Raw genomic sequence first — 23,611 nt, forward strand, 5'->3', positions numbered from 1 at the left:
GAATAAAAAAATGTGCGGTCCATGGTGATTTCCTTAACATTTTGCAGACATTACGACACACTGGCGACCGGCATTATTTACTTTCATCGCTTCTACATGTTTCATTCTTTCAAGCAGTTTCCAAGATATGTAAGTTGAATCTTTTTTTTTTGCTTTTAAGGAATGACTTTGCTCCAAAAAAACATAATATTTGAACTGACATTTTCTGTATAGATCATAATAAATTTACGAGTTCATTTTTTTCTCCCCAAAATATAGTCCTGCCAAAAAATATAGTACTTTTAACTGCCCTTAGTTATCTTTTCTTGTGAATAAGTTACTTTTTTTTTCAAAATTGTAATAGCCCAAAATATAGTCATAACAAAAAAGAATATAGTACTTTTAACTGCCCTTATCTCTTCTTCTGATAAGTTACTTTTTTTGTGTACAACATTTATTACCCCAAAATATACTCATACCAAAAAATATATATAGTACTTTTAACTGCTCTTAGTTATCTCTTCTGAATAAGTTACTTTTGTGGATATTTTTTGTATATATATATATATATACATAGCATTTCTGAGCCCCCAAAACATTGTCCATTATTTTAAGCAAAATAAAGTGCCTTGAACTAAAATTGTCAACATTCTATTTTGAGGTGACGGGCGCTTGCTGTCTCTTCCTTGCCGGCAAAGTGGAGGAAACGCCCAAAAAGTGCAAAGACATCATCAAGACGGCTCGCAGTTTGCTGAACGACGTTCAATTTGCTCAGTTTGGAGATGACCCCAAGGTTTCCCTATTAAAAACAATTTTTTGCAATGGTTTTTAAGGTTAAAAAAATCTCCAACGTGATGACAATACTTGTGTTTCAGGAGGAGGTGATGGTCTTGGAACGAATCCTACTCCAGACCATCAAGTTCGACCTACAGGTGGAGCACCCCTATATGTTCCTGCTCCGATACGTCAAGCAACTCAAAGGTATGATGGCGGCACTGCCAATATTTTACAGTTTTTCCATCAATAATTTCCCCTTCTTTTGTCATTAAAGGGGAGAAGAATAAAGTGTGCAAAGTTCTCCAGATGGCTTGGACGTTTGTCAACGACAGGTGAGTATGAGGCCCCGCCCCCTTGACCTTGTTGACCCTCATTAACCCTAGTCATGGCTCCTCCCACTCTGCAGCCTCTGCACTATGCTGTCACTGCAATGGGAGCCTGAAATCATCGCGGTGGCCGTCATGTATCTGGCCGGACGTCTGTGCAAATTCGACATCCAGGAGTGGACCGCCAAGCAGTCGTCTCGCCGCTGGTGGGAGCAATTTGTGCAAGATGTTCCTGTGGAACTACTAGAAGGTAACGCCCACCCTCCATATTTTTTTTTTACTCATACACCAGAGGTCATGGTGCTCGGACATTTGGTCGCCGGTCAAATGGTGACAGAGTGTGGAAACCAGCTCTGAAAATTATATTTGTGAGATAGTTAAATATCTAAGTACTTAGTTTGTTGTCTTAGTACCCTAGTACTGTTTCATATTTAAGTACTTAGTTTAATATCTTAGTACTTAGATCGATATCTCAGTACTTAGTTCAATATCTTAGTACTTAGTTTAATATCTTAGTACTTAGTTCAATATCTTAGTACTTAGTTCAATATCTTAGTACTTAGTTTAATATCTTAGTACTTAGTTCAATATCTTAGTACTTAGTTCAATATCTTAGTACTTAGTTCAATATCTTAGTACTTAGTTTAATATCTTAGTACTTAGTACTGTTTCATATCTAAGTACTTAGTTTAATATCTTAGTACTTAGTTTAATATCTTAGTACTTAGTACTTAGTTCAATATCTTAGTACTTAGTTTAATATCTTAGTACTTAGTTTAATATCTTAGTACTGTTTCATATCTTAGTACTTAGTACTGTTTCATATCTAAGTACTGTTGAAAACAGTAGTTATTTAAATATTAAACTCATGCATATAATTTTGAGAGCTAGTTTCAACAGTAGATATTAAACTGTACTTAGATATTAAACTCTTTCATGAGTATAATTTGGAGAGCAGGTTTCAACAGTGTAAACAGTGGTCATGACCCAGATGACTTATCTTTTATAAAAAAAAAATCTCTTTTTTTTTTTTTTTAGATATCTGCCACCAAATCCTGGACCTCTACTCTCACGGCAACAAGCCCATCCCTCAGCAAATGCAAGAAAAGGAGCGAGCTCCCTCGGCACCCCCCCTGACCCCGGCGCCTCCGGCACCCTCCTCGGCAGCCGCTCCGCCCCCGCCCACGGGGGCCAAGAAGACGTCCCCTCAGGGCGGCAGCCCCGCTCGACAACTCAAACGATCACACGTGAGTACCTCGTGGGGGTGACCTCACTTTGCGGTCTTTCCGCCGTCGGCTAAAAATGAATGTTGTTTTTCTTGCAGCCGTCCCCCAAAGAAGAGCCCAAGCCACCAGGTAAGGCACTTTATTGAAAAATCCTACCTGATGATCATCGCTGGAATAGATGGAAATTGAGTCATGTTTGATCCGCAGAGCAAGTCGGAGCCAAGATTCCTCGACTGGAGAGTCCCATGCCGCCGCTCCCCACGTCACAGCCGCCACCCGGTATGCAAAAATTAGGTGCTCGGACATTCGGTAGCCAGACGTTTGGTAGTCGGACGTTTGGTCGCCAGTCAAATGGGCACAGAGTTTACTGTTGAAACTCAGCTCTCAAAATTATATTCATGAGAGATAGTTTAATATCTTCAATATTTTCTTAAAAATCCAGTATGTAAAATAACATACATATAGTACATTTAAGTCCTTATACATTTTCTTCAAAATCCATCTTTCTTTTTCCGCCCTCCAGAGCGCAAACCGGCCGCCCCGGCCCCACCCGTCGAAGCGGAACCCCCCAGCGAAGCGGCCCCGCCTCCCCCTCACGCTCCCCCGCCCAGCCAACCGCCACCCCTTCCCCACCGGCCCCCGCCACCACCCCCCTCCAACTACGTCATGTCCACCAGCAGCTCGTACATGTCCGGCGAGGGCTTCCAGAGCCTCCAATCCATGATGAAGACGGAAGCGCCGGCCTACGCGCCCCCCATGCCACCGGCCTACGCCCCTCCAATGCCACCCTACCACGTCTACCCGCCACCTAGCGCCCCGCCTCCCACACACCCACCCCCGACCGGGTACCCGCCCAGCTATCCTCCCCCGGGCTATAGCGGCTTCCCACCGCCCCCGCACATGCCCCCGCCAGTCCTGGGCTACCCGCCCCCTGTTCAAGGTCAGCCGCAGGTGCAACTCCCGCCCCCACCAGGTATGCCCATGAACCGGACCGGCTGGATGAGATAATCGTAAGCAAAAAACCTTCTTTTACACCTCAATTTATTGCTTCTTAGGTCATTTCAGTTAATGGAAGTTAAATCGCATTTATGTACATAGCTATGTCAATTCATTTCCAAAAGTAAACAATATTCAGGCCCTTTTTTTACCAAAAACAAACAAAAATAGCACCCAGTTAGCACAAATGGAATGGCAGGTCTGTAAGTAAAGCCTTAAAGTGCCATTGTCAACATTTTTACTCTTAATTGATGCAATCTTGTGTTCAAAAATGAATTTGTGAGACTAACAAAAGCCTAGTACTAATGAAATTGTACAATAAAAATATTTTTGACTCGTAAAATTGACGTTTTAGACCTTCACTTTTCGCTTGGTGCCTTAAGATGGCAGTGTATGCGTAAAGATGAATTTAGACCAGTTGGAACAAATGTCATTTATTTCAATTTCTTTTCTAGTCAGGGTTTATTCCGCCAACTCGAGTGCATGGGAAGGACACAGTTAGTCATGCAGGCCGCGTCGTTGTCATCGTTAGAACAAAAAATGGGGTTCAAATTCATCTTGACGTACAAGCCCGAGTCTTAATATACACTTTTGTACAAGAGAAATCATGGCTTCTAATCGTTTCCTAGAAAAAAAAAGGACACTTTTTACATGGAATTAGTGGGGCAATAATTCAAAATAGGGCCACAAAATAAGTGTAATGTTAAGTAATGCTAACCAAACTCGCTCTTACAGGTAAATTAGGATAAAATGTTGTATTACCTCGTATTTTTACAAGTAAAAATAGCAAATGTAAATTAAAAAAAATAGATTTTCTTTAAAATATGCTGTTTTAAACTAATGGGAAAACACATCTCAAAATTAGACATTAAAAGTAATTCTTGTAGAGACATAAACTTTGCCACCTTAAGAATAACTTCATAAAATTACAATTGAAAACTTAAATTTTTCACAAAAGCCCTTTTTCAAAAATGACTTTAAAATATTTGACTACAATAGACATTTTCATCAAATAACGCTTTTATTTTTTGCGTGAGGCCCTAAAAACTCATTGCTAAAAGTACATCATAATTGCACAGTTGGACGTTTTATTTCGAAAATGACGAATGACTTGTGCATATTTTCTCTCTCGTTTTGACATCATGATAAATTTGTTTCTTAGGTTGAAAAGGAAGTTACACTTAACAAGACGTACGTTTTCAAAAGCCTAAAAAATTGGAAGAGGACATGCAGCGCGTCAACAGGCTCAATCCAGTCAACCCCCCAAAGAAAGTAGGAAGTTCGGTAACGTAGACGCTTTTTCCACGTCGAGCCAACCTGAGAACGTGATTGTCGAATATCCAAACGGCTTCGTTTTCGTCGTCGTCGTCGGGGAGTTCGGAAGAAAAATAATAGTCGTAATGTAGCCACAGAGTAACAAATATTATTCACACAGAAAAAATCCATCCTAAATGACAACGCTAGAATAGCAATGACCTAATTAGTGCCTTGCTCAAATGTTAAAAACACTTGTTTTATGGTATGTTCTACATTTTAGAATGGCAAAGTTATTTCATAGAAATATTGTAGTATTGTTAATTCCATCACTTTGTAATACATTAGTATATTTTCCCTTGAAATAGCTAAACTTTTTAAATTGTTATGGTTAAATTGCACTTGTTTAATCAGTAAAAACAAAGGTAAGTCTTACTCTTAAATTAATCTTGAAATGTGTTCTTAAATTTGTTTCTTAACAGGGAAAAAATAGGTTTGTTTAAAATGTAATTGCCAAAACAAACAAATGTTCATTTAAAAATAATACTAATACAGGGTGACAAAGTAAAGATATCATTTATTGCTTCATTGTTAAATTTAATACAACTTCAGTTTAATAACTAACCTTTTTTCCCCCCAAAATCAAATTTCATATAAGACTAACTTCATACTATATAAAAACAAAGTGTTTTCTCTTGTGAGCATGGCCTTAATTTTCATTGCTGGTAAAATAGAAAACAAAATAGTATAAGATTAACACTGTTCCTATTCGTACTTTTTTACAGAATATACATCAACAACTTGTATGTCTTCTGGCACTTCAGAAAGCAATCCTACTTCATCTAATGACGAGCGGTAAACGGGGACTTGCGAAACACGTTGTAAATGATGACTAAACAAGAATCGTAGTTCAGGTGCGTTTATGGGATGGCATGGCGTCGTTCTCCAGGGAGGAAAATTGGAAGAGTGTTCCCCAGACCAGGGCTTAGGGGGAACTCGTGTATCAAAAACAAAACCTTGCGGGCGCTTTGGCGTCTCTGAGACAGGGAGTGTCGATCGTCTAGGCTTCTTCTACAGGGGGCCCTTGAATTGGTTGCCGGACAGGTGCTGACGGATGGACAGTTTGGAGCCTGCTGCATCGCCCAGTTTCCTCCACACCACCTGCCATCAAAAAACACGGTAAGTAAACCATTGTACATCTCCACACTTGTATTTAAGAAAAATGTATTTAACATGTCCTTGTGTATATATGTACGTGTACACATGTACATGTGCATGTATGTACATGTGGGTGTATATACACGCACATGTACATGTGCGTGTATGTACATGCACATGTACATGTGCGTGTATATACACGAACACGTTCACATGTACATGTATATACACGAACATTTACATGTGCGTGTATATACATGTAAATGTTTGTGTATATACACGAACACGTTCACATGTACATGTATATACACGAACATTTACATGTGCGTGTATATACATGTAAATGTTTGTGTATATACACGAACATGTTCACATATACATGTATGTACACGAACATGTAAATGTTCGTGTATATACATGTATATGTGAACATGTTCGTGTATATACATGTACATGTGAACATGTTTGTGTATATACACGCACATGTAAATGTGCGTGTATATACATGTACATGTGAAAATGTTCGTGTATATACATGTACATTTACATGTGCATGTATATACACGCACATGTAAATGTTCGTGTATATACACGAACATGTTCACATGTACATGTATATACACGAACATGTAAATGTTCGTGTATATACATGTATATGTGAACATGTTCGTGTATATACATGTATATGTGAACATGTTCATGTATATACATGTACATGTGAACATGTTCGTGTATATACATGTACATGTGAACATGTTCGTGTATATACATGTACATGTGAACATGTTCGTGTATATACATGTACATGTGAACATGTTCGTGTATATACATGTACATGTGAATATGTTCGTGTATGTACATGTACATGTGAACATGTTCGTGTATATACATGTACATGTGAACATGTTCGTGTATATACATGTACATGTGAACATGTTTGTGTTTATACATGTACATGTGAACATGTTCGTGTATATACATGTACATGTGAACATGTTCGTGTATATACACGTGCATGTATATACACGCACATGTAAATGTTCGTGTATATACACGAACATGTTCACATGTACATGTATATACACGAACATGTTCACATATACATGTATATACACGAACATGTTCACATGTACATGTATATACACGAACATGTTCACATGTACATGTATATACACGAACATGTGAACATGTTCGTGTATATACATGTACATGTTCACATGTTCGTGTATATACATGTACATGTGAACATGTTCGTGTATATACATGTACATGTGAACATGTTCGTGTATATACACGTACATGTGAACATGTTCGTGTATATACATGTACATGTGAACATGTTCGTGTATATACACGTACATTTGAACATGTTCGTGTATATACACGTACATGTGAACATGTTCGTGTATATACACGAACATGTAAATGTTCGTGTACATACATGTAAATGTTCGTGTATGTACATGTGAACATGTTCGTGTATATACATGTACATGTGAACATGTTCGTGTATATACATGTACATGTGAACATGTTCGTGTATATACATGTACATGTGAACATGTTCGTGTATATACACGTACATGTGAACATGTTCGTGTATATACACGTACATGTGAACATGTTCGTGTATATACACGTACATGTGAACATGTTCGTGTATATACACGAACATGTACATGTTCGTGTATATACACGAACATTTACATGTGCGTGTATATACACCCACATGTACATTTGCGTGTATATACACCCACATGTACATGTGGGTGTATATACACGCACATGTAAATGTTCGTGTATATACATGTACATGTGAACATGTTCGTGTATATACATGTGCATTTACATGTGCATGTATATACACGCACATGTAAATGTTCGTGTATATACACGAACATGTACACATGTACATGTATATACATGAACATTTACATGTGCGTGTATATACACCCACATGTACATGTGGGTGTATATACACGCACATGTAAATGTTCGTGTATATACACGCACATGTTTACGTGTACATGTGTACATGCGCATGTCCATGTACGTGTAGATACACGCAAATGGACATGCGCACACGTGTAGGTTTTATTTTGGGACATAAACCACACTATCTGGCTCACCCATGTTCCCGCAAGTGTACATATACACGTGTGTATTCATGTGTGCCAGACAGTGTTGTTTGCGTTCCAACATAAAAGCTACAACAGAAAGTGTGAGGGTGTACTGACGTTACACATCTCCCGGACGATGGCCTTCTCTTTCTCGCTTAGGTCGTCCTCGTAGTCTTCTGGAAGTTGCTTGTCCAAGTTGTCGTGGACCTCCAGCACCTGTGGGGGTCAAACCGGGTTATGCCGAGCAACGTTCTAACAGCGGGACTAGAGGCTGAAGCAACACTAACCTTCATGGCGTGCACCACCGCTTCAGGCTTTTGGACACACGACAGGTAACCCGTGGCTGGAGACGATTCGCTGGTGGGGAGACGGCTCGAACCCTGAAAGAAATAACCACATCAATTCGTCAGAAATGGTGCTTCAATGATGACTTGCCGTTTTACGCAAGTATTGTCTAAATACACTATAAAGTTCTCAAAAGTATTTCTTTGTTAGGCTATTTTGTTCCTGAAAAAAGACCCTGTATATTGAGAAAAAAGCCTTACTATACTATGTCGTTATTTTAAGGAAAAAGCCATACTATCCTATGTCGTTTTACTATACTAATAGTCGTAAGTGAATAAGTCTTTGGCCTACCATCTCTGTGGACCTGGGTTTGAATCCTGGTTTGCACTTCTTTGTAATCTAACCTAACTTTTCCCATTTGAAGATACAGTAAAGTACTAAGTATAACCTGGGAGTGAAAAGAGACAAGAAAACAAGTACTACTGCCCAATCCTGTAGAGTGGTGGCACAGTGGGTAAGTCAAAAGTCTCCTTTCTCTTTGGTCCTGGGTTCAAATCCTAGTGTTTGTAATGTTTTTTTCACTAAGTCACCAGGTAAATGAAAAAGGTAAAAGTACAAGTACTACTGCTTTCTCCCACAGGGTGGTGGCCCAGTGGTTAAGTTATCAGTTTGCCAACTCTTTGGTCCCTGGTTCAATTCCCAGTGCAGGCAAAGATTTTCCCACAATTGTTCAGGTAAAAGTATAAGTATTAATGTCTAAGTGTTTAAGTGTATAAGTATTCAGTGGTGGATGAAGCATTTTGTCCAAAAAATGACTAAGTGTTTCACCCCCATTTCCTTGGATGTAACGTTTCAACACCCTTGTATAAGTGGGGCACGAGTTGGTGTTGTGGGTTGCACACTCGCCTTTGCACCGAGAGAACGTGAGTTCGCTTCCCGGTGTCGGCGGTTCACTGACCAAGCAAGCGGTCGAGGGTCGGCCGAAGGCCGACCCGAGAACGCCTTTCGCACATACAGGACCCTTCAAGTGTCTTCCGAACTGCCGAAGGCAGTTCGGAATATAACCTTTTGCTGAAAAGTATGACTAAGTGTTTAATATAAATTAAAAAGTTTTTTCTTTTTTTTTTTCCCTTCTCCTTATTCCATTGACCAATTCTTCTTTCCAAGTATTTTCAGCCAAACGACGGCAGCGGGAATCGAACCCAGATCTCCCACACGGGAGTCCTGTGATCTAACCTCTGCGCCAACCAAGTGACTACACTTTTCTTTGTAATCATTTCAGTTTTGTTGAGTACAAGTCCACAGAAATGACTAAGTGAAAAAGTGTCCGGACCGGGAATCGAACCAAGGTCTCCCCGATGAAAGTCCAGTGAACTAACCTCTGCGCCACCAAGGGACTACAAGGTTTAATTCCCATTTGAAGGTAAGTATAAAGTACTAAGTATGATCTGGGAGTGAAAAGGGACAAAAGTACAAGTACTACTGCTTTCTCCCACAGGGTGGTGGCCCAGTGGTTAAGTCATCAGTTTGCCAACTCTTTGGTCCCTGGTTCAATTCCCAGGTCAGGCAAAGATTTTCCCACAATTGTTCAGGTAAAAGTATAAGTATTAATGTCTAAGTGTTTAAGTGTATAAGTATTCAGTGGTGGATGAAGCATTTTGTCAAAAAATGACTAAGTGTTTCACCCCCATTTCCTTGGATGTAACGTTTCAACACCCTTGTATAAGTGGGGCACGAGTTGGTGTTGTGGGTTGCACACTCGCCTTTGCACCGAGAGAACGTGAGTTCGCTTCCCGGTGTCGGCGGTTCACTGACCAAGCAAGCGGTCGAGGGTCGGCCGAAGGCCGACCCGAGAACGCCTTTCGCACATACAGGTCTATCAAGTGTCTGCCGAACTGCCGAAGGCAGTTCGGAATATAACCTTTTGCTGAAATGTATGACTAAGTGTTTTATATAAATTCAAAAAAAAAATCGTCTACTCACCTACATGGTGTAGTGATCAGTCAAACCACCAGGTGGCTCCACCTTCCTTGGTCATCATTTGAAGGTGGCGCCACCAAGTGGCTCCACCTTCCTTGGTTATCATTTGAAGGTGGCGCCACCAAGTGGCTCCACCTTCCTTGGTCATCATACTGAAAAAATGACTAAGTGTTTCACTCCTAACCCTGTATAATGCCTAAGTGTTTAAGTGTATAAGTATTGAGTGATGGATGAAACATTTTGTCAAAAAATGACTAAGTGTTTCACTCCTAACCCTGTATAATGCCTAAGTGTTTAAGTGTATAAGTATTCAGTGGTGGATGAAACATTTTGTCAAAAAATGACTAAGTGTTTAACCCCATTTTCTTGGATAAAACGTTCAGGTAAAAGTATAAGTATTAATGTTTAAGTGTTTAAGTGTATAAGTATTGAGTGGTGGATGAAACATTTTGTCAAAAAATGACTAAGTGTTTCACCCCCATTTCCTTGGATAAAACGTTCAGGTAAAAGTATAAGTATTAATGCCTAAGTGTTTAAATGTATAAGTGTTGAGTGGTGGATGAAACATTTTGTCAAAAAATGACTAAGTGTTTCACCCCATTTCCTTGGATAAAACGTTCAGTTAAAACAATAAGTTAAAATGCCTAAGTGTTTAAGTGTATAAGTATTGGGTGGTGGATGAAACATTTTGTCAAAAAATGACTAAGTGTTTCACTCCTAACCCTGTATAATGCCTAAGTGTTTAAGTGTATAAGTATTGAGTAATGTATAAAACATTTTGTCAAAAAATGACTAAGTGTTTCACTCCTAACCCTGTATAATGCCTAAGTGTTTAAGTGTATAAGTATTGTAAGTATAGTAAGGCTTTTTTTCTTGAAAAAACGACATAGAATAGTAAGGCTTTTTTACCTAAAAAACGACATAGTATAGTAAGGCTTTTTTTCTTGAAAAAACAACATAGTATAGTAAGGCTTTTTTTCTTGAAAAAACGACATAGTGTAGTAAGGCTTTTTTTCCCTAAAAAACGACATAGTATAGTAAGGCTTTTTTTTCTTGAAAAAACGACATGGTATAGTAAGGCTTTTTTTCCCTAAAAAACGACATAGTATAGTAAGGCTTTTTTCCCCAAAAAACGACATAGTATAGTAAGGCTTTTTTTCCCTAAAAAACGACATAGTATAGTAAGGCTTTTTTTCTTGAAAAAACGACATAGTATAGTAAGGCTTTTTTTCCCTAAAAAATGACATAGTATAGTAAGGCTTTTTTCTTGAAAAAACGACATAGTATAGTAAGGCTTTTTTTCCCTAAAAACGACATAGTATAGTAAGGCTTTTTTTCTTGAAAAAAACGACATAGTATAGTAAGGCTTTTTTTCCCTAAAAACGACATAGTATAGTAAGGCTTTTTTCCCTAAAAAACGACATAGTATAGTAAGGCTTTTTTCCCTAAAAAACGACATAGTATAGTAAGGCTTTTTTCCCTAAAAAACGACGTAGTATAGTAATGCTTTTTTCTTGAAAAAACGACATAGTATAGTAAGGCTTTTTTTCCCTAAAAACGACATAGTATAGTAAGGCTTTTTTTCTTGAAAAAACGACATAGTATAGTAAGGCTTTTTTTCCTGAAAAAACGACATAGTATAGTAAGGCTTTTTTTCTTGAAAAAACGACATAGTATAGTAAGGCTTTTTTCCCTAAAAAACGACATAGTATAGTAAGGCTTTTTTTCTTGAAAAAACGACATAGTATAGCAAGGCTTTTTTTCTTGAAAAAACGACATAGTATAGTAAGGCTTTTTTTCTTGAAAAAACGACATAGTATAGTAAGGCTTTTTTTCCCTAAAAAACGACATAGTATAGTAAGGCTTTTTTCCCTAAAAAACGACATAGTATAGTAGGGCTTTTTTTCTTGAAAAAACGACATAGTATAGTAAGGCTTTTTTTCCCTAAAAAACGACATAGTATAGTAAGGCTTTTTTCCCTAAAAAACGACATAGTATAGTAGGGCTTTTTTTCTTGAAAAACGACATAGTATAGTAAGGCTTTTTTTCTTGAAAAAACGACATAGCATAGTAAGGCTTTTTTTCCCTAAAAACGACATAGTATAGTAGGCTTTTTTTCTTGAAAAAACGACATAGTATAGTAAGGCTTTTTTCCCTAAAAAACGACATAGTATAGTAAGGCTTTTTTCCCCAAAAAAACGACATAGTATAGTAAGGCTTTTTTTCCCTAAAAAACGACATAGTATAGTAAGGCTTTTTTCCCTAAAAAACGACATAGTATAGTAAGGCTTTTTTTCCCTAAAAAACGACATAGTATAGTAAGGCTTTTTTTCTTGAAAAAACGACATAGTATAGTAAGGCTTTTTTTCCCTAAAAACGACATAGTATAGTAAGGCTTTTTCTCTGAAAAAACGACATGGTATAGTAAGGCTTTTTTTCCCTAAAAAACGACATAGTATAGTAAGGCTTTTTTTCTTGAAAAAACGACATAGTATAGTAAGGCTTTTTTCCCTAAAAAACGACATAGTATAGTAAGGCTTTTTTTCTTGAAAAAACGACATAGTATAGTAAGGCTTTTTTTCTTGAAAAAACGACATAGTATAGTAAGGCTTTTTTTCCCTAAAAAACGACATAGTATAGTAAGGCTTTTTTCCCTAAAAAACGACATAGTATAGTAGGGCTTTTTTTCTTGAAAAAACGACATAGTATAGTAAGGCTTTTTTTCTTGAAAAAACGACATAGTATAGTAAGGCTTTTTTTCCCTAAAAAAAGGACATAGTATAGTAAGGCTTTTTTTCTTGAAAAAACGACATAGTATAGTAAGGCTTTTTTTCTTGAAAAAACGACATAGTATAATAAGGCTTTTTTCCCTAAAAACGACATAGTATAGTAAGGCTTTTTTTCTTGAAAAAAAGACAGTATAGTAAGGCTTTTTTGCTTGAAAAAACGACATAGTATAGTAAGGCTTTTTTTTCTTGAAAAAACGACATAGTATAGTAAGGCTTTTTTCCCTAAAAAACGACATAGTATAGTAAGGCTTTTTTCCCTAAAAAACGACATAGTATAGTAAGGCTTTTTTTCCCCTAAAAAACGACATAGTATAGTCAGGCTTTTTTTCTTGAAAAAACGACATAGTATAGTAAGGCTTTTTTTCTTGAAAAAACGACATAGTATAGTAAGGCTTTTTTTCCCTAAAAAACGACATAGTATAGTAAGGCTTTTTTTCTTGAAAAAAAGACAGTATAGTAAGGCTTTTTTGCTTGAAAAAACGACATAGTATAGTAAGGCTTTTTTCCCTAAAAAACGACATAGTATAGTAAGGCTTTTTTCCCTAAAAAACGACATAGTATAGTAAGGCTTTTTTTCCCTAAAAAACGACATAGTATAGTCAGGCTTTTTTTCTTGAAAAAACGACATAGTATAGTAAGGCTTTTTTTCTTGAAAAAACGACATGGTATAGTAAGGCTTTTTCTCCCTAAAAAACGACATAGTATAGTAAGGCTTTTTTTCTTGAAAAAACGACATAGTATAGTAAGGCTTTTTTCCCTAAAAAACGACATAGTATAGTAAGGCTTTTTTTCTTGAAAAAACGACATAGTATAGTAAGGCTTTTTTTCTTGAAAAAACGACATAGTATAGTAAGGCTTTTTTTCTTGAAAAAACGACATAGTATAATAAGGCTTTTTTCCCTAAAAAACGACATAGTATAGTAAGGCTTTTTTCCCTAAAAAACGACATAGTATAGTAAGGCTTTTTTTCCCTAAAAAACGACATAGTATAGTAAGGCTTTTTTTTCTTGAAAAAACGACATAGTATAATAAGGCTTTTTTCCCTAAAAACGACATAGTATAGTAAGGCTTTTTTTCTTGAAAAAAAGACAGTATAGTAAGGCTTTTTTGCTTGAAAAAACGACATAGTATAGTAAGGCTTTTTTTTCTTGAAAAAACGACATAGTATAGTAAGGCTTTTTTTCTTGAAAAAACGACATAGAATAGTAAGGCTTTTTTACCTAAAAAACGACATAGTATAGTAAGGCTTTTTTTCTTGAAAAAACAACATAGTATAGTAAGGCTTTTTTTCTTGAAAAAACGACATAGTGTAGTAAGGCTTTTTTTCCCTAAAAAACGACATAGTATAGTAAGGCTTTTTTTTCTTGAAAAAACGACATGGTATAGTAAGGCTTTTTTTCCCTAAAAAACGACATAGTATAGTAAGGCTTTTTTCCCCAAAAAACGACATAGTATAGTAAGGCTTTTTTTCCCTAAAAAACGACATAGTATAGTAAGGCTTTTTTTCTTGAAAAAACGACATAGTATAGTAAGGCTTTTTTTCCCTAAAAAATGACATAGTATAGTAAGGCTTTTTTCTTGAAAAAACGACATAGTATAGTAAGGCTTTTTTTCCCTAAAAACGACATAGTATAGTAAGGCTTTTTTTCTTGAAAAAAACGACATAGTATAGTAAGGCTTTTTTTCCCTAAAAACGACATAGTATAGTAAGGCTTTTTTCCCTAAAAAACGACATAGTATAGTAAGGCTTTTTTCCCTAAAAAACGACATAGTATAGTAAGGCTTTTTTCCCTAAAAAACGACGTAGTATAGTAATGCTTTTTTCTTGAAAAAACGACATAGTATAGTAAGGCTTTTTTTCCCTAAAAACGACATAGTATAGTAAGGCTTTTTTTCTTGAAAAAACGACATAGTATAGTAAGGCTTTTTTTCCTGAAAAAACGACATAGTATAGTAAGGCTTTTTTTCTTGAAAAAACGACATAGTATAGTAAGGCTTTTTTCCCTAAAAAACGACATAGTATAGTAAGGCTTTTTTTCTTGAAAAAACGACATAGTATAGCAAGGCTTTTTTTCTTGAAAAAACGACATAGTATAGTAAGGCTTTTTTTCTTGAAAAAACGACATAGTATAGTAAGGCTTTTTTTCCCTAAAAAACGACATAGTATAGTAAGGCTTTTTTCCCTAAAAAACGACATAGTATAGTAGGGCTTTTTTTCTTGAAAAAACGACATAGTATAGTAAGGCTTTTTTTCCCTAAAAAACGACATAGTATAGTAAGGCTTTTTTCCCTAAAAAACGACATAGTATAGTAGGGCTTTTTTTCTTGAAAAACGACATAGTATAGTAAGGCTTTTTTTCTTGAAAAAACGACATAGCATAGTAAGGCTTTTTTTCCCTAAAAACGACATAGTATAGTAGGCTTTTTTTCTTGAAAAAACGACATAGTATAGTAAGGCTTTTTTCCCTAAAAAAACGACATAGTATAGTAAGGCTTTTTTCCCCAAAAAAACGACATAGTATAGTAAGGCTTTTTTTCCCTAAAAAACGACATAGTATAGTAAGGCTTTTTTCCCTAAAAAACGACATAGTATAGTAAGGCTTTTTTTCCCTAAAAAACGACATAGTATAGTAAGGCTTTTTTTCTTGAAAAAACGACATAGTATAGTAAGGCTTTTTTTCCCTAAAAACGACATAGTATAGTAAGGCTTTTTCTCTGAAAAAACGACATGGTATAGTAAGGCTTTTTTTCCCTAAAAAACGACATAGTATAGTAAGGCTTTTTTTCTTGAAAAAACGACATAGTATAGTAAGGCTTTTTTTCCCTAAAAAACGACATAGTATAGTAAGGCTTTTTTCCCTAAAAAACGACATAGTATAGTAGGGCTTTTTTTCTTGAAAAACGACATAGTATAGTAAGGCTTTTTTTCTTGAAAAAACGACATAGCATAGTAAGGCTTTTTTTCCCTAAAAACGACATAGTATAGTAGGCTTTTTTTCTTGAAAAAACGACATAGTATAGTAAGGCTTTTTTCCCTAAAAAAACGACATAGTATAGTAAGGCTTTTTTCCCCAAAAAAACGACATAGTATAGTAAGGCTTTTTTTCCCTAAAAAACGACATAGTATAGTAAGGCTTTTTTCCCTAAAAAACGACATAGTATAGTAAGGCTTTTTTTCCCTAAAAAACGACATAGTATAGTAAGGCTTTTTTTCTTGAAAAAACGACATAGTATAGTAAGGCTTTTTTTCCCTAAAAACGACATAGTATAGTAAGGCTTTTTCTCTGAAAAAACGACATGGTATAGTAAGGCTTTTTTTCCCTAAAAACGACATAGTATAGTAAGGCTTTTTCTCTGAAAAAACGACATAGTATAGTAAGGCTTTTTTCCCTAAAAAACGACATAGTATAGTAAGGCTTTTTTTCTTGAAAAAACGACATAGTATAGTAAGGCTTTTTTTCTTGAAAAAACGACATAGTATAGTAAGGCTTTTTTTCCCTAAAAAACGACATAGTATAGTAAGGCTTTTTTCCCTAAAAAACGACATAGTATAGTAGGGCTTTTTTTCTTGAAAAAACGACATAGTATAGTAAGGCTTTTTTTCTTGAAAAAACGACATAGTATAGTAAGGCTTTTTTTCCCTAAAAAAACGACATAGTATAGTAAGGCTTTTTTTCTTGAAAAAACGACATAGTATAGTAAGGCTTTTTTTTCTTGAAAAAACGACATAGTATAATAAGGCTTTTTTCCCTAAAAACGACATAGTATAGTAAGGCTTTTTTTCTTGAAAAAAAGACAGTATAGTAAGGCTTTTTTGCTTGAAAAAACGACATAGTATAGTAAGGCTTTTTTTTCTTGAAAAAACGACATAGTATAGTAAGGCTTTTTTCCCTAAAAAACGACATAGTATAGTAAGGCTTTTTTCCCTAAAAAACGACATAGTATAGTAAGGCTTTTTTTCCCCTAAAAAACGACATAGTATAGTCAGGCTTTTTTTCTTGAAAAAACGACATAGTATAGTAAGGCTTTTTTTCTTGAAAAAACGACATAGTATAGTAAGGCTTTTTTTCCCTAAAAAACGACATAGTATAGTAAGGCTTTTTTTCTTGAAAAAAAGACAGTATAGTAAGGCTTTTTTGCTTGAAAAAACGACATAGTATAGTAAGGCTTTTTTTTCTTGAAAAAACGACATAGTATAGTAAGGCTTTTTTCCCTAAAAAACGACATAGTATAGTAAGGCTTTTTTCCCTAAAAAACGACATAGTATAGTAAGGCTTTTTTTCCCTAAAAAACGACATAGTATAGTCAGGCTTTTTTTCTTGAAAAAACGACATAGTATAGTAAGGCTTTTTTTCTTGAAAAAACGACATGGTATAGTAAGGCTTTTTCTCCCTAAAAAACGACATAGTATAGTAAGGCTTTTTTTCTTGAAAAAACGACATAGTATAGTAAGGCTTTTTTCCCTAAAAAACGACATAGTATAGTAAGGCTTTTTTTCTTGAAAAAACGACATAGTATAGTAAGGCTTTTTTTCTTGAAAAAACGACATAGTATAATAAGGCTTTTTTCCCTAAAAAACGACATAGTATAGTAAGGCTTTTTTTCCCTAAAAAACGACATAGTATAGTAAGGCTTTTTTTTCTTGAAAAAACGACATAGTATAATAAGGCTTTTTTCCCTAAAAACGACATAGTATAGTAAGGCTTTTTTTCTTGAAAAAAAGACAGTATAGTAAGGCTTTTTTGCTTGAAAAAACGACATAGTATAGTAAGGCTTTTTTTTCTTGAAAAAACGACATAGTATAGTAAGGCTTTTTTCCCTAAAAAACGACATAGTATAGTAAGGCTTTTTTCCCTAAAAAACGACATAGTATAGTAAGGCTTTTTTTCCCCTAAAAAACGACATAGTATAGTCAGGCTTTTTTTCTTGAAAAAACGACATAGTATAGTAAGGCTTTTTTTCTTGAAAAAACGACATAGTATAGTAAGGCTTTTTTTCCCTAAAAAACGACATAGTATAGTAAGGCTTTTTTTCTTGAAAAAAAGACAGTATAGTAAGGCTTTTTTGCTTGAAAAAACGACATAGTATAGTAAGGCTTTTTTTTCTTGAAAAAACGACATAGTATAGTAAGGCTTTTTTCCCTAAAAAACGACATAGTATAGTAAGGCTTTTTTCCCTAAAAAACGACATAGTATAGTAAGGCTTTTTTTCCCTAAAAAACGACATAGTATAGTCAGGCTTTTTTTCTTGAAAAAACGACATAGTATAGTAAGGCTTTTTTTCTTGAAAAAACGACATGGTATAGTAAGGCTTTTTCTCCCTAAAAAACGACATAGTATAGTAAGGCTTTTTTTCTTGAAAAAACGACATAGTATAGTAAGGCTTTTTTCCCTAAAAAACGACATAGTATAGTAAGGCTTTTTTTCTTGAAAAAACGACATAGTATAGTAAGGCTTTTTTTCTTGAAAAAACGACATAGTATAGTAAGGCTTTTTTTCTTGAAAAAACGACATAGTATAATAAGGCTTTTTTCCCTAAAAAACGACATAGTATAGTAAGGCTTTTTTCCCTAAAAAACGACATAGTATAGTAAGGCTTTTTTTCCCTAAAAAACGACATAGTATAGTAAGGCTTTTTTTTCTTGAAAAAACGACATAGTATAATAAGGCTTTTTTCCCTAAAAACGACATAGTATAGTAAGGCTTTTTTTCTTGAAAAAAAGACAGTATAGTAAGGCTTTTTTGCTTGAAAAAACGACATAGTATAGTAAGGCTTTTTTTTCTTGAAAAAACGACATAGTATAGTAAGGCTTTTTTCCCTAAAAAACGACATAGTATAGTAAGGCTTTTTTCCCTAAAAAACGACATAGTATAGTAAGGCTTTTTTTCCCCTAAAAAACGACATAGTATAGTCAGGCTTTTTTTCTTGAAAAAACGACATAGTATAGTAAGGCTTTTTTTCTTGAAAAAACGACATAGTATAGTAAGGCTTTTTTTCCCTAAAAAACGACATAGTATAGTAAGGCTTTTTTTCTTGAAAAAAAGACAGTATAGTAAGGCTTTTTTGCTTGAAAAAACGACATAGTATAGTAAGGCTTTTTTTTCTTGAAAAAACGACATAGTATAGTAAGGCTTTTTTCCCTAAAAAACGACATAGTATAGTAAGGCTTTTTTCCCTAAAAAACGACATAGTATAGTAAGGCTTTTTTTCCCTAAAAAACGACATAGTATAGTCAGGCTTTTTTTCTTGAAAAAACGACATAGTATAGTAAGGCTTTTTTTCTTGAAAAAACGACATGGTATAGTAAGGCTTTTTCTCCCTAAAAAACGACATAGTATAGTAAGGCTTTTTTTCTTGAAAAAACGACATAGTATAGTAAGGCTTTTTTCCCTAAAAAACGACATAGTATAGTAAGGCTTTTTTTCTTGAAAAAACGACATAGTATAGTAAGGCTTTTTTTCTTGAAAAAACGACATAGTATAGTAAGGCTTTTTTTCTTGAAAAAACGACATAGTATAATAAGGCTTTTTTCCCTAAAAAACGACATAGTATAGTAAGGCTTTTTTCCCTAAAAAACGACATAGTATAGTAAGGCTTTTTTTCCCTAAAAAACGACATAGTATAGTAAGGCTTTTTTTTCTTGAAAAAACGACATAGTATAATAAGGCTTTTTTCCCTAAAAACGACATAGTATAGTAAGGCTTTTTTTCTTGAAAAAAAGACAGTATAGTAAGGCTTTTTTGCTTGAAAAAACGACATAGTATAGTAAGGCTTTTTTTTCTTGAAAAAACGACATAGTATAGTAAGGCTTTTTTCCCTAAAAAACGACATAGTATAGTAAGGCTTTTTTCCCTAAAAAACGACATAGTATAGTAAGGCTTTTTTTCCCCTAAAAAACGACATAGTATAGTCAGGCTTTTTTTCTTGAAAAAACGACATAGTATAGTAAGGCTTTTTTTCCCTAAAAAACGACATAGTATAGTAAGGCTTTTTTTCTTGAAAAAAAGACAGTATAGTAAGGCTTTTTTGCTTGAAAAAACGACATAGTATAGTAAGGCTTTTTTTTCTTGAAAAAACGACATAGTATAGTAAGGCTTTTTTCCCTAAAAAACGACATAGTATAGTAAGGCTTTTTTTCTTGAAAAAAAGACAGTATAGTAAGGCTTTTTTTCTTGAAAAAACGACATAGTATAGTAAGGCTTTTTTTTCTTGAAAAAACGACATAGTAAAATAAGGCTTTTTTCCCTAAAAACGACATAGTATAGTAAGGCTTTTTTTCTTGAAAAAAAGACAGTATAGTAAGGCTTTTTTTCTTGAAAAAACGACATAGTATAGTAAGGCTTTTTTTTCTTGAAAAAACGACATAGTAAAATAAGGCTTTTTTCCCTAAAAACGACATAGTATAGTAAGGCTTTTTTTCTTGAAAAAAAGACAGTATAGTAAGGCTTTTTTTGCTTGAAAAAACGACATAGTATAGTAAGGCTTTTTTTTCTTGAAAAAACGACATAGTATAGTAAGGCTTTTTTCCCTAAAAAACGACATAGTATAGTAAGGCTTTTTTCCCTAAAAAAACGACATAGTATAGTAAGGCTTTTTTTCTTGAAAAAACGACATAGTATAGTAAGGCTTTTTTTCCCTAAAAAACGACATAGTATAGTAAGGCTTTTTTCCCTAAAAAACGACATAATATAGTAAGGCTTTTTTTCCCTAAAAAACGACATAGTATAGTCAGGCTTTTTTTCTTGAAAAAACGACATAGTATAGTAAGGCTTTTTTTCTTGAAAAAACGACATGGTATAGTAAGGCTTTTTTTCCCTAAAAAACGACATAGTATAGTAAGGCTTTTTTTCTTGAAAAAACGACATAGTATAGTAAGGCTTTTTTCCCTAAAAAACGACATAGTATAGTAAGGCTTTTTTTCTTGAAAAAACGACATAGTATAGTAAGGCTTTTTTTCCCTAAAAAAACGACATAGTATAGTAAGGCTTTTTTTCTTGAAAAAACGACATAGTATAGTAAGGCTTTTTTTTCTTGAAAAAACGACATAGTATAGTAAGGCTTTTTTTTCTTGAAAAAACGACATAGTATAATAAGGCTTTTTTCCCTAAAAACGACATAGTATAGTAAGGCTTTTTTTCTTGAAAAAAAGACAGTATAGTAAGGCTTTTTTGCTTGAAAAAACGACATAGTATAGTAAGGCTTTTTTTTCTTGAAAAAACGACATAGTATAGTAAGGCTTTTTTCCCTAAAAAACGACATAGTATAGTAAGGCTTTTTTCCCTAAAAAAACGACATAGTATAGTAAGGCTTTTTTTCTTGAAAAAACGACATGGTATAGTAAGGCTTTTTTTCCCTAAAAAACGACATAGTATAGTAAGGCTTTTTTTCTTGAAAAAACGACATAGTATAGTAAGGCTTTTTTCCCTAAAAAACGACATAGTATAGTAAGGCTTTTTTTCTTGAAAAAACGACATAGTATAGTAAGGCTTTTTTTCCCTAAAAAAACGACATAGTATAGTAAGGCTTTTTTTCTTGAAAAAACGACATAGTATAGTAAGGCTTTTTTTTCTTGAAAAAACGACATAGTATAGTAAGGCTTTTTTTTCTTGAAAAAACGACATAGTATAATAAGGCTTTTTTCCCTAAAAACGACATAGTATAGTAAGGCTTTTTTTCTTGAAAAAAAGACAGTATAGTAAGGCTTTTTTGCTTGAAAAAACGACATAGTATAGTAAGGCTTTTTTTTCTTGAAAAAACGACATAGTATAGTAAGGCTTTTTTCCCTAAAAAACGACATAGTATAGTAAGGCTTTTTTCCCTAAAAAAACGACATAGTATAGTAAGGCTTTTTTTCTTGAAAAAACGACATAGTATAGTAAGGCTTTTTTTCCCTAAAAAACGACATAGTATAGTAAGGCTTTTTTCCCTAAAAAACGACATAGTATAGTAAGGCTTTTTTTCCCTAAAAAACGACATAGTAAGGCTTTTTTTCTTGAAAAAACGACATAGTATAGTAAGGCTTTTTTTCTTGAAAAAACGACATGGTATAGTAAGGCTTTTTTTCCCTAAAAAACGACATAGTATAGTAAAGCTTTTTTTCTTGAAAAAACGACATAGTATAGTAAGGCTTTTTTTCCCTAAAAAACGACATAGTATAGTAAGGCTTTTTTTCCCTAAAAAACGACATAGTATAGTAAGGCTTTTTTTCCCTAAAAAACGACATAGTATAGTAAGGCTTTTTTTCTTGAAAAAACGACATAGTATAGTAAGGCTTTTTTTCCCTAAAAAACGACATAGTATAGTAAGGCTTTTTCTCTGAAAAAACGACATAGTATAGTAAGGCTTAAAAACGACATAGTATAGTAAGACTTTTAGTCTTAAAAAACGACATAGTATAGTAAGGCTTTTTGTCTTAAAAAACGACATAGTATAGTAAGGCTTTTTAAAAAAATGACTATGATTAGTAGGGCTTTTTTAAACCAAAAAAACGTGACTCTTTAACATGTTTCAAGGCCTAAATGTGTATGTGTGTGTAGTCACTCACCACGTTATGCACGGCGTCCTGGCGTTGTGGCAACGAGGACAGCTGCGACTCGGAGTGGTACAGGCTCATTCCTTTCCGCAGGGCTCGCAGGTCACCTGGATTACACTAAAAAAAAACACACACACACACACACACCATCAGGAATATGCATGTAAACAAACAGGCACACACACGATACACAGTTTGAACCTGCATCCCAGGATTAGAAGCAAATAGCCCCAGCGGAAAGGCAGCCAAACTCTTAAATCTTAGATAGTTAGATGAGATTGAATTTGACCCGTCACCAAGTAATCATCCCCAAAAAAAAAAGGGGGCGGGGCAATATTTACCAAGCATTTTTTTTCCGATTGCTATCCAACTTAAAAGCTCGCGGATGCTACGTTCTCGTCGCCCTTGACCGCTACGTTATTTTTAGCGTTATCTCCCGAGCGCACACTGGGCGTCCCGCTAACCTTTTCCCGTGGCGTTCTAAAAACGCGCCCCGACGTCTGCGAGGATCGGCGGCCGGAAAAATGTCACATCCGCTGGAGTGAAACAAACCCATCGATGATCTCATGAGAATAATAAGAGCGCCGTGGCCCGGCGGCGAGGATCTATCTTTAGGACGAGAGCGGGTCATTTTTTGGTTGTTTTTTTACCTTAAAAAAACAAACATTTGAGCATAGAGTGGATGTTAATGGTAGTTAGCGTGTTCTTAGCCACAATGCTATCAAGAAGGCCAACATTCCTGCGATAAGAGACTTTTGTTCCCCGCGGGAGACCCACCCAAAAACAACAACAGAAAAAATATAAAGTTGTTCAAAGAAAGCGCAAATGAATTATAGATGGCTGTTGAAGAATGAAATATTAACGACGGCCCAGAAAAGACGACTTTTTAAAGTCTGGATGGACGAAGGAAATTGAAGCCAATGAGGGCAGGAACTATTATTTTATCAAGTAATGGTTGTTATTGTTATAGGCTTAATAATTGTTGATATATAATTAATTTAGTCAGTCACTATATCATAATAAAACATCTATTTAAATGCAATAAAGGTTCACTCTTGACTCTAGTGACTACTTATGCACTATGTTGACTACTTATTTATCATGTGAACTATTTATTTATGTTGACTACTTCTACATTGATTATTAAAGTATTAGTATTATTTATCCATTTGTTTGTTATTTGTACACT

At 34.8% G+C, this 23,611-nt stretch overlaps 2 protein-coding genes and 1 long non-coding RNA gene across 10 annotated transcripts in view; 2 read left to right on the plus strand and 1 right to left on the minus strand.

The window, feature by feature from the left end:
* ccnk (cyclin K) overlaps window positions 1-3,647 on the plus strand; it is a 44,097-nt gene extending 40,450 nt beyond the window's left edge. For all 7 annotated transcript variants that reach the window (XM_077712344.1, XM_077712345.1, XM_077712347.1 and 4 more), the window contains 9 exons: window positions 48-129; window positions 641-772; window positions 855-960; window positions 1,031-1,088; window positions 1,163-1,332; window positions 2,121-2,329; window positions 2,407-2,437; window positions 2,516-2,587; window positions 2,832-3,647. In XM_077712344.1, the coding sequence (XP_077568470.1) occupies window positions 48-129; window positions 641-772; window positions 855-960; window positions 1,031-1,088; window positions 1,163-1,332; window positions 2,121-2,329; window positions 2,407-2,437; window positions 2,516-2,587; window positions 2,832-3,316 (1,345 nt within the window). In that variant the 3' untranslated portion in view covers window positions 3,317-3,647. The remainder of the gene's footprint in view (window positions 1-47; window positions 130-640; window positions 773-854; window positions 961-1,030; window positions 1,089-1,162; window positions 1,333-2,120; window positions 2,330-2,406; window positions 2,438-2,515; window positions 2,588-2,831) is intronic.
* A 75-nt stretch (window positions 3,648-3,722) lies between these two features.
* Window positions 3,723-23,611, minus strand: part of ccdc85cb (coiled-coil domain containing 85C, b) — a 37,605-nt gene continuing 17,716 nt past the window's right edge. For both annotated transcript variants that reach the window (XM_077712352.1, XM_077712351.1), the window contains 4 exons: window positions 22,435-22,539; window positions 8,124-8,216; window positions 7,954-8,052; window positions 3,723-5,719 (listed from right to left, as the gene is read on the minus strand). In XM_077712352.1, the coding sequence (XP_077568478.1) occupies window positions 5,630-5,719; window positions 7,954-8,052; window positions 8,124-8,216; window positions 22,435-22,539 (387 nt within the window). In that variant the 3' untranslated portion in view covers window positions 3,723-5,629. The remainder of the gene's footprint in view (window positions 5,720-7,953; window positions 8,053-8,123; window positions 8,217-22,434; window positions 22,540-23,611) is intronic.
* On the plus strand, window positions 7,815-10,931 carry LOC144193441 (uncharacterized). Its single transcript, XR_013325758.1, has 4 exons — window positions 7,815-8,635; window positions 8,762-9,544; window positions 9,620-10,168; window positions 10,214-10,931. It is a non-coding gene; the product is annotated as an uncharacterized LOC144193441 (long non-coding RNA).

This window comes from Stigmatopora nigra, chromosome 2, assembly GCF_051989575.1.
Source record: "Stigmatopora nigra isolate UIUO_SnigA chromosome 2, RoL_Snig_1.1, whole genome shotgun sequence".
Classification (NCBI taxonomy): Eukaryota; Metazoa; Chordata; class Actinopteri; order Syngnathiformes; family Syngnathidae; genus Stigmatopora; species Stigmatopora nigra.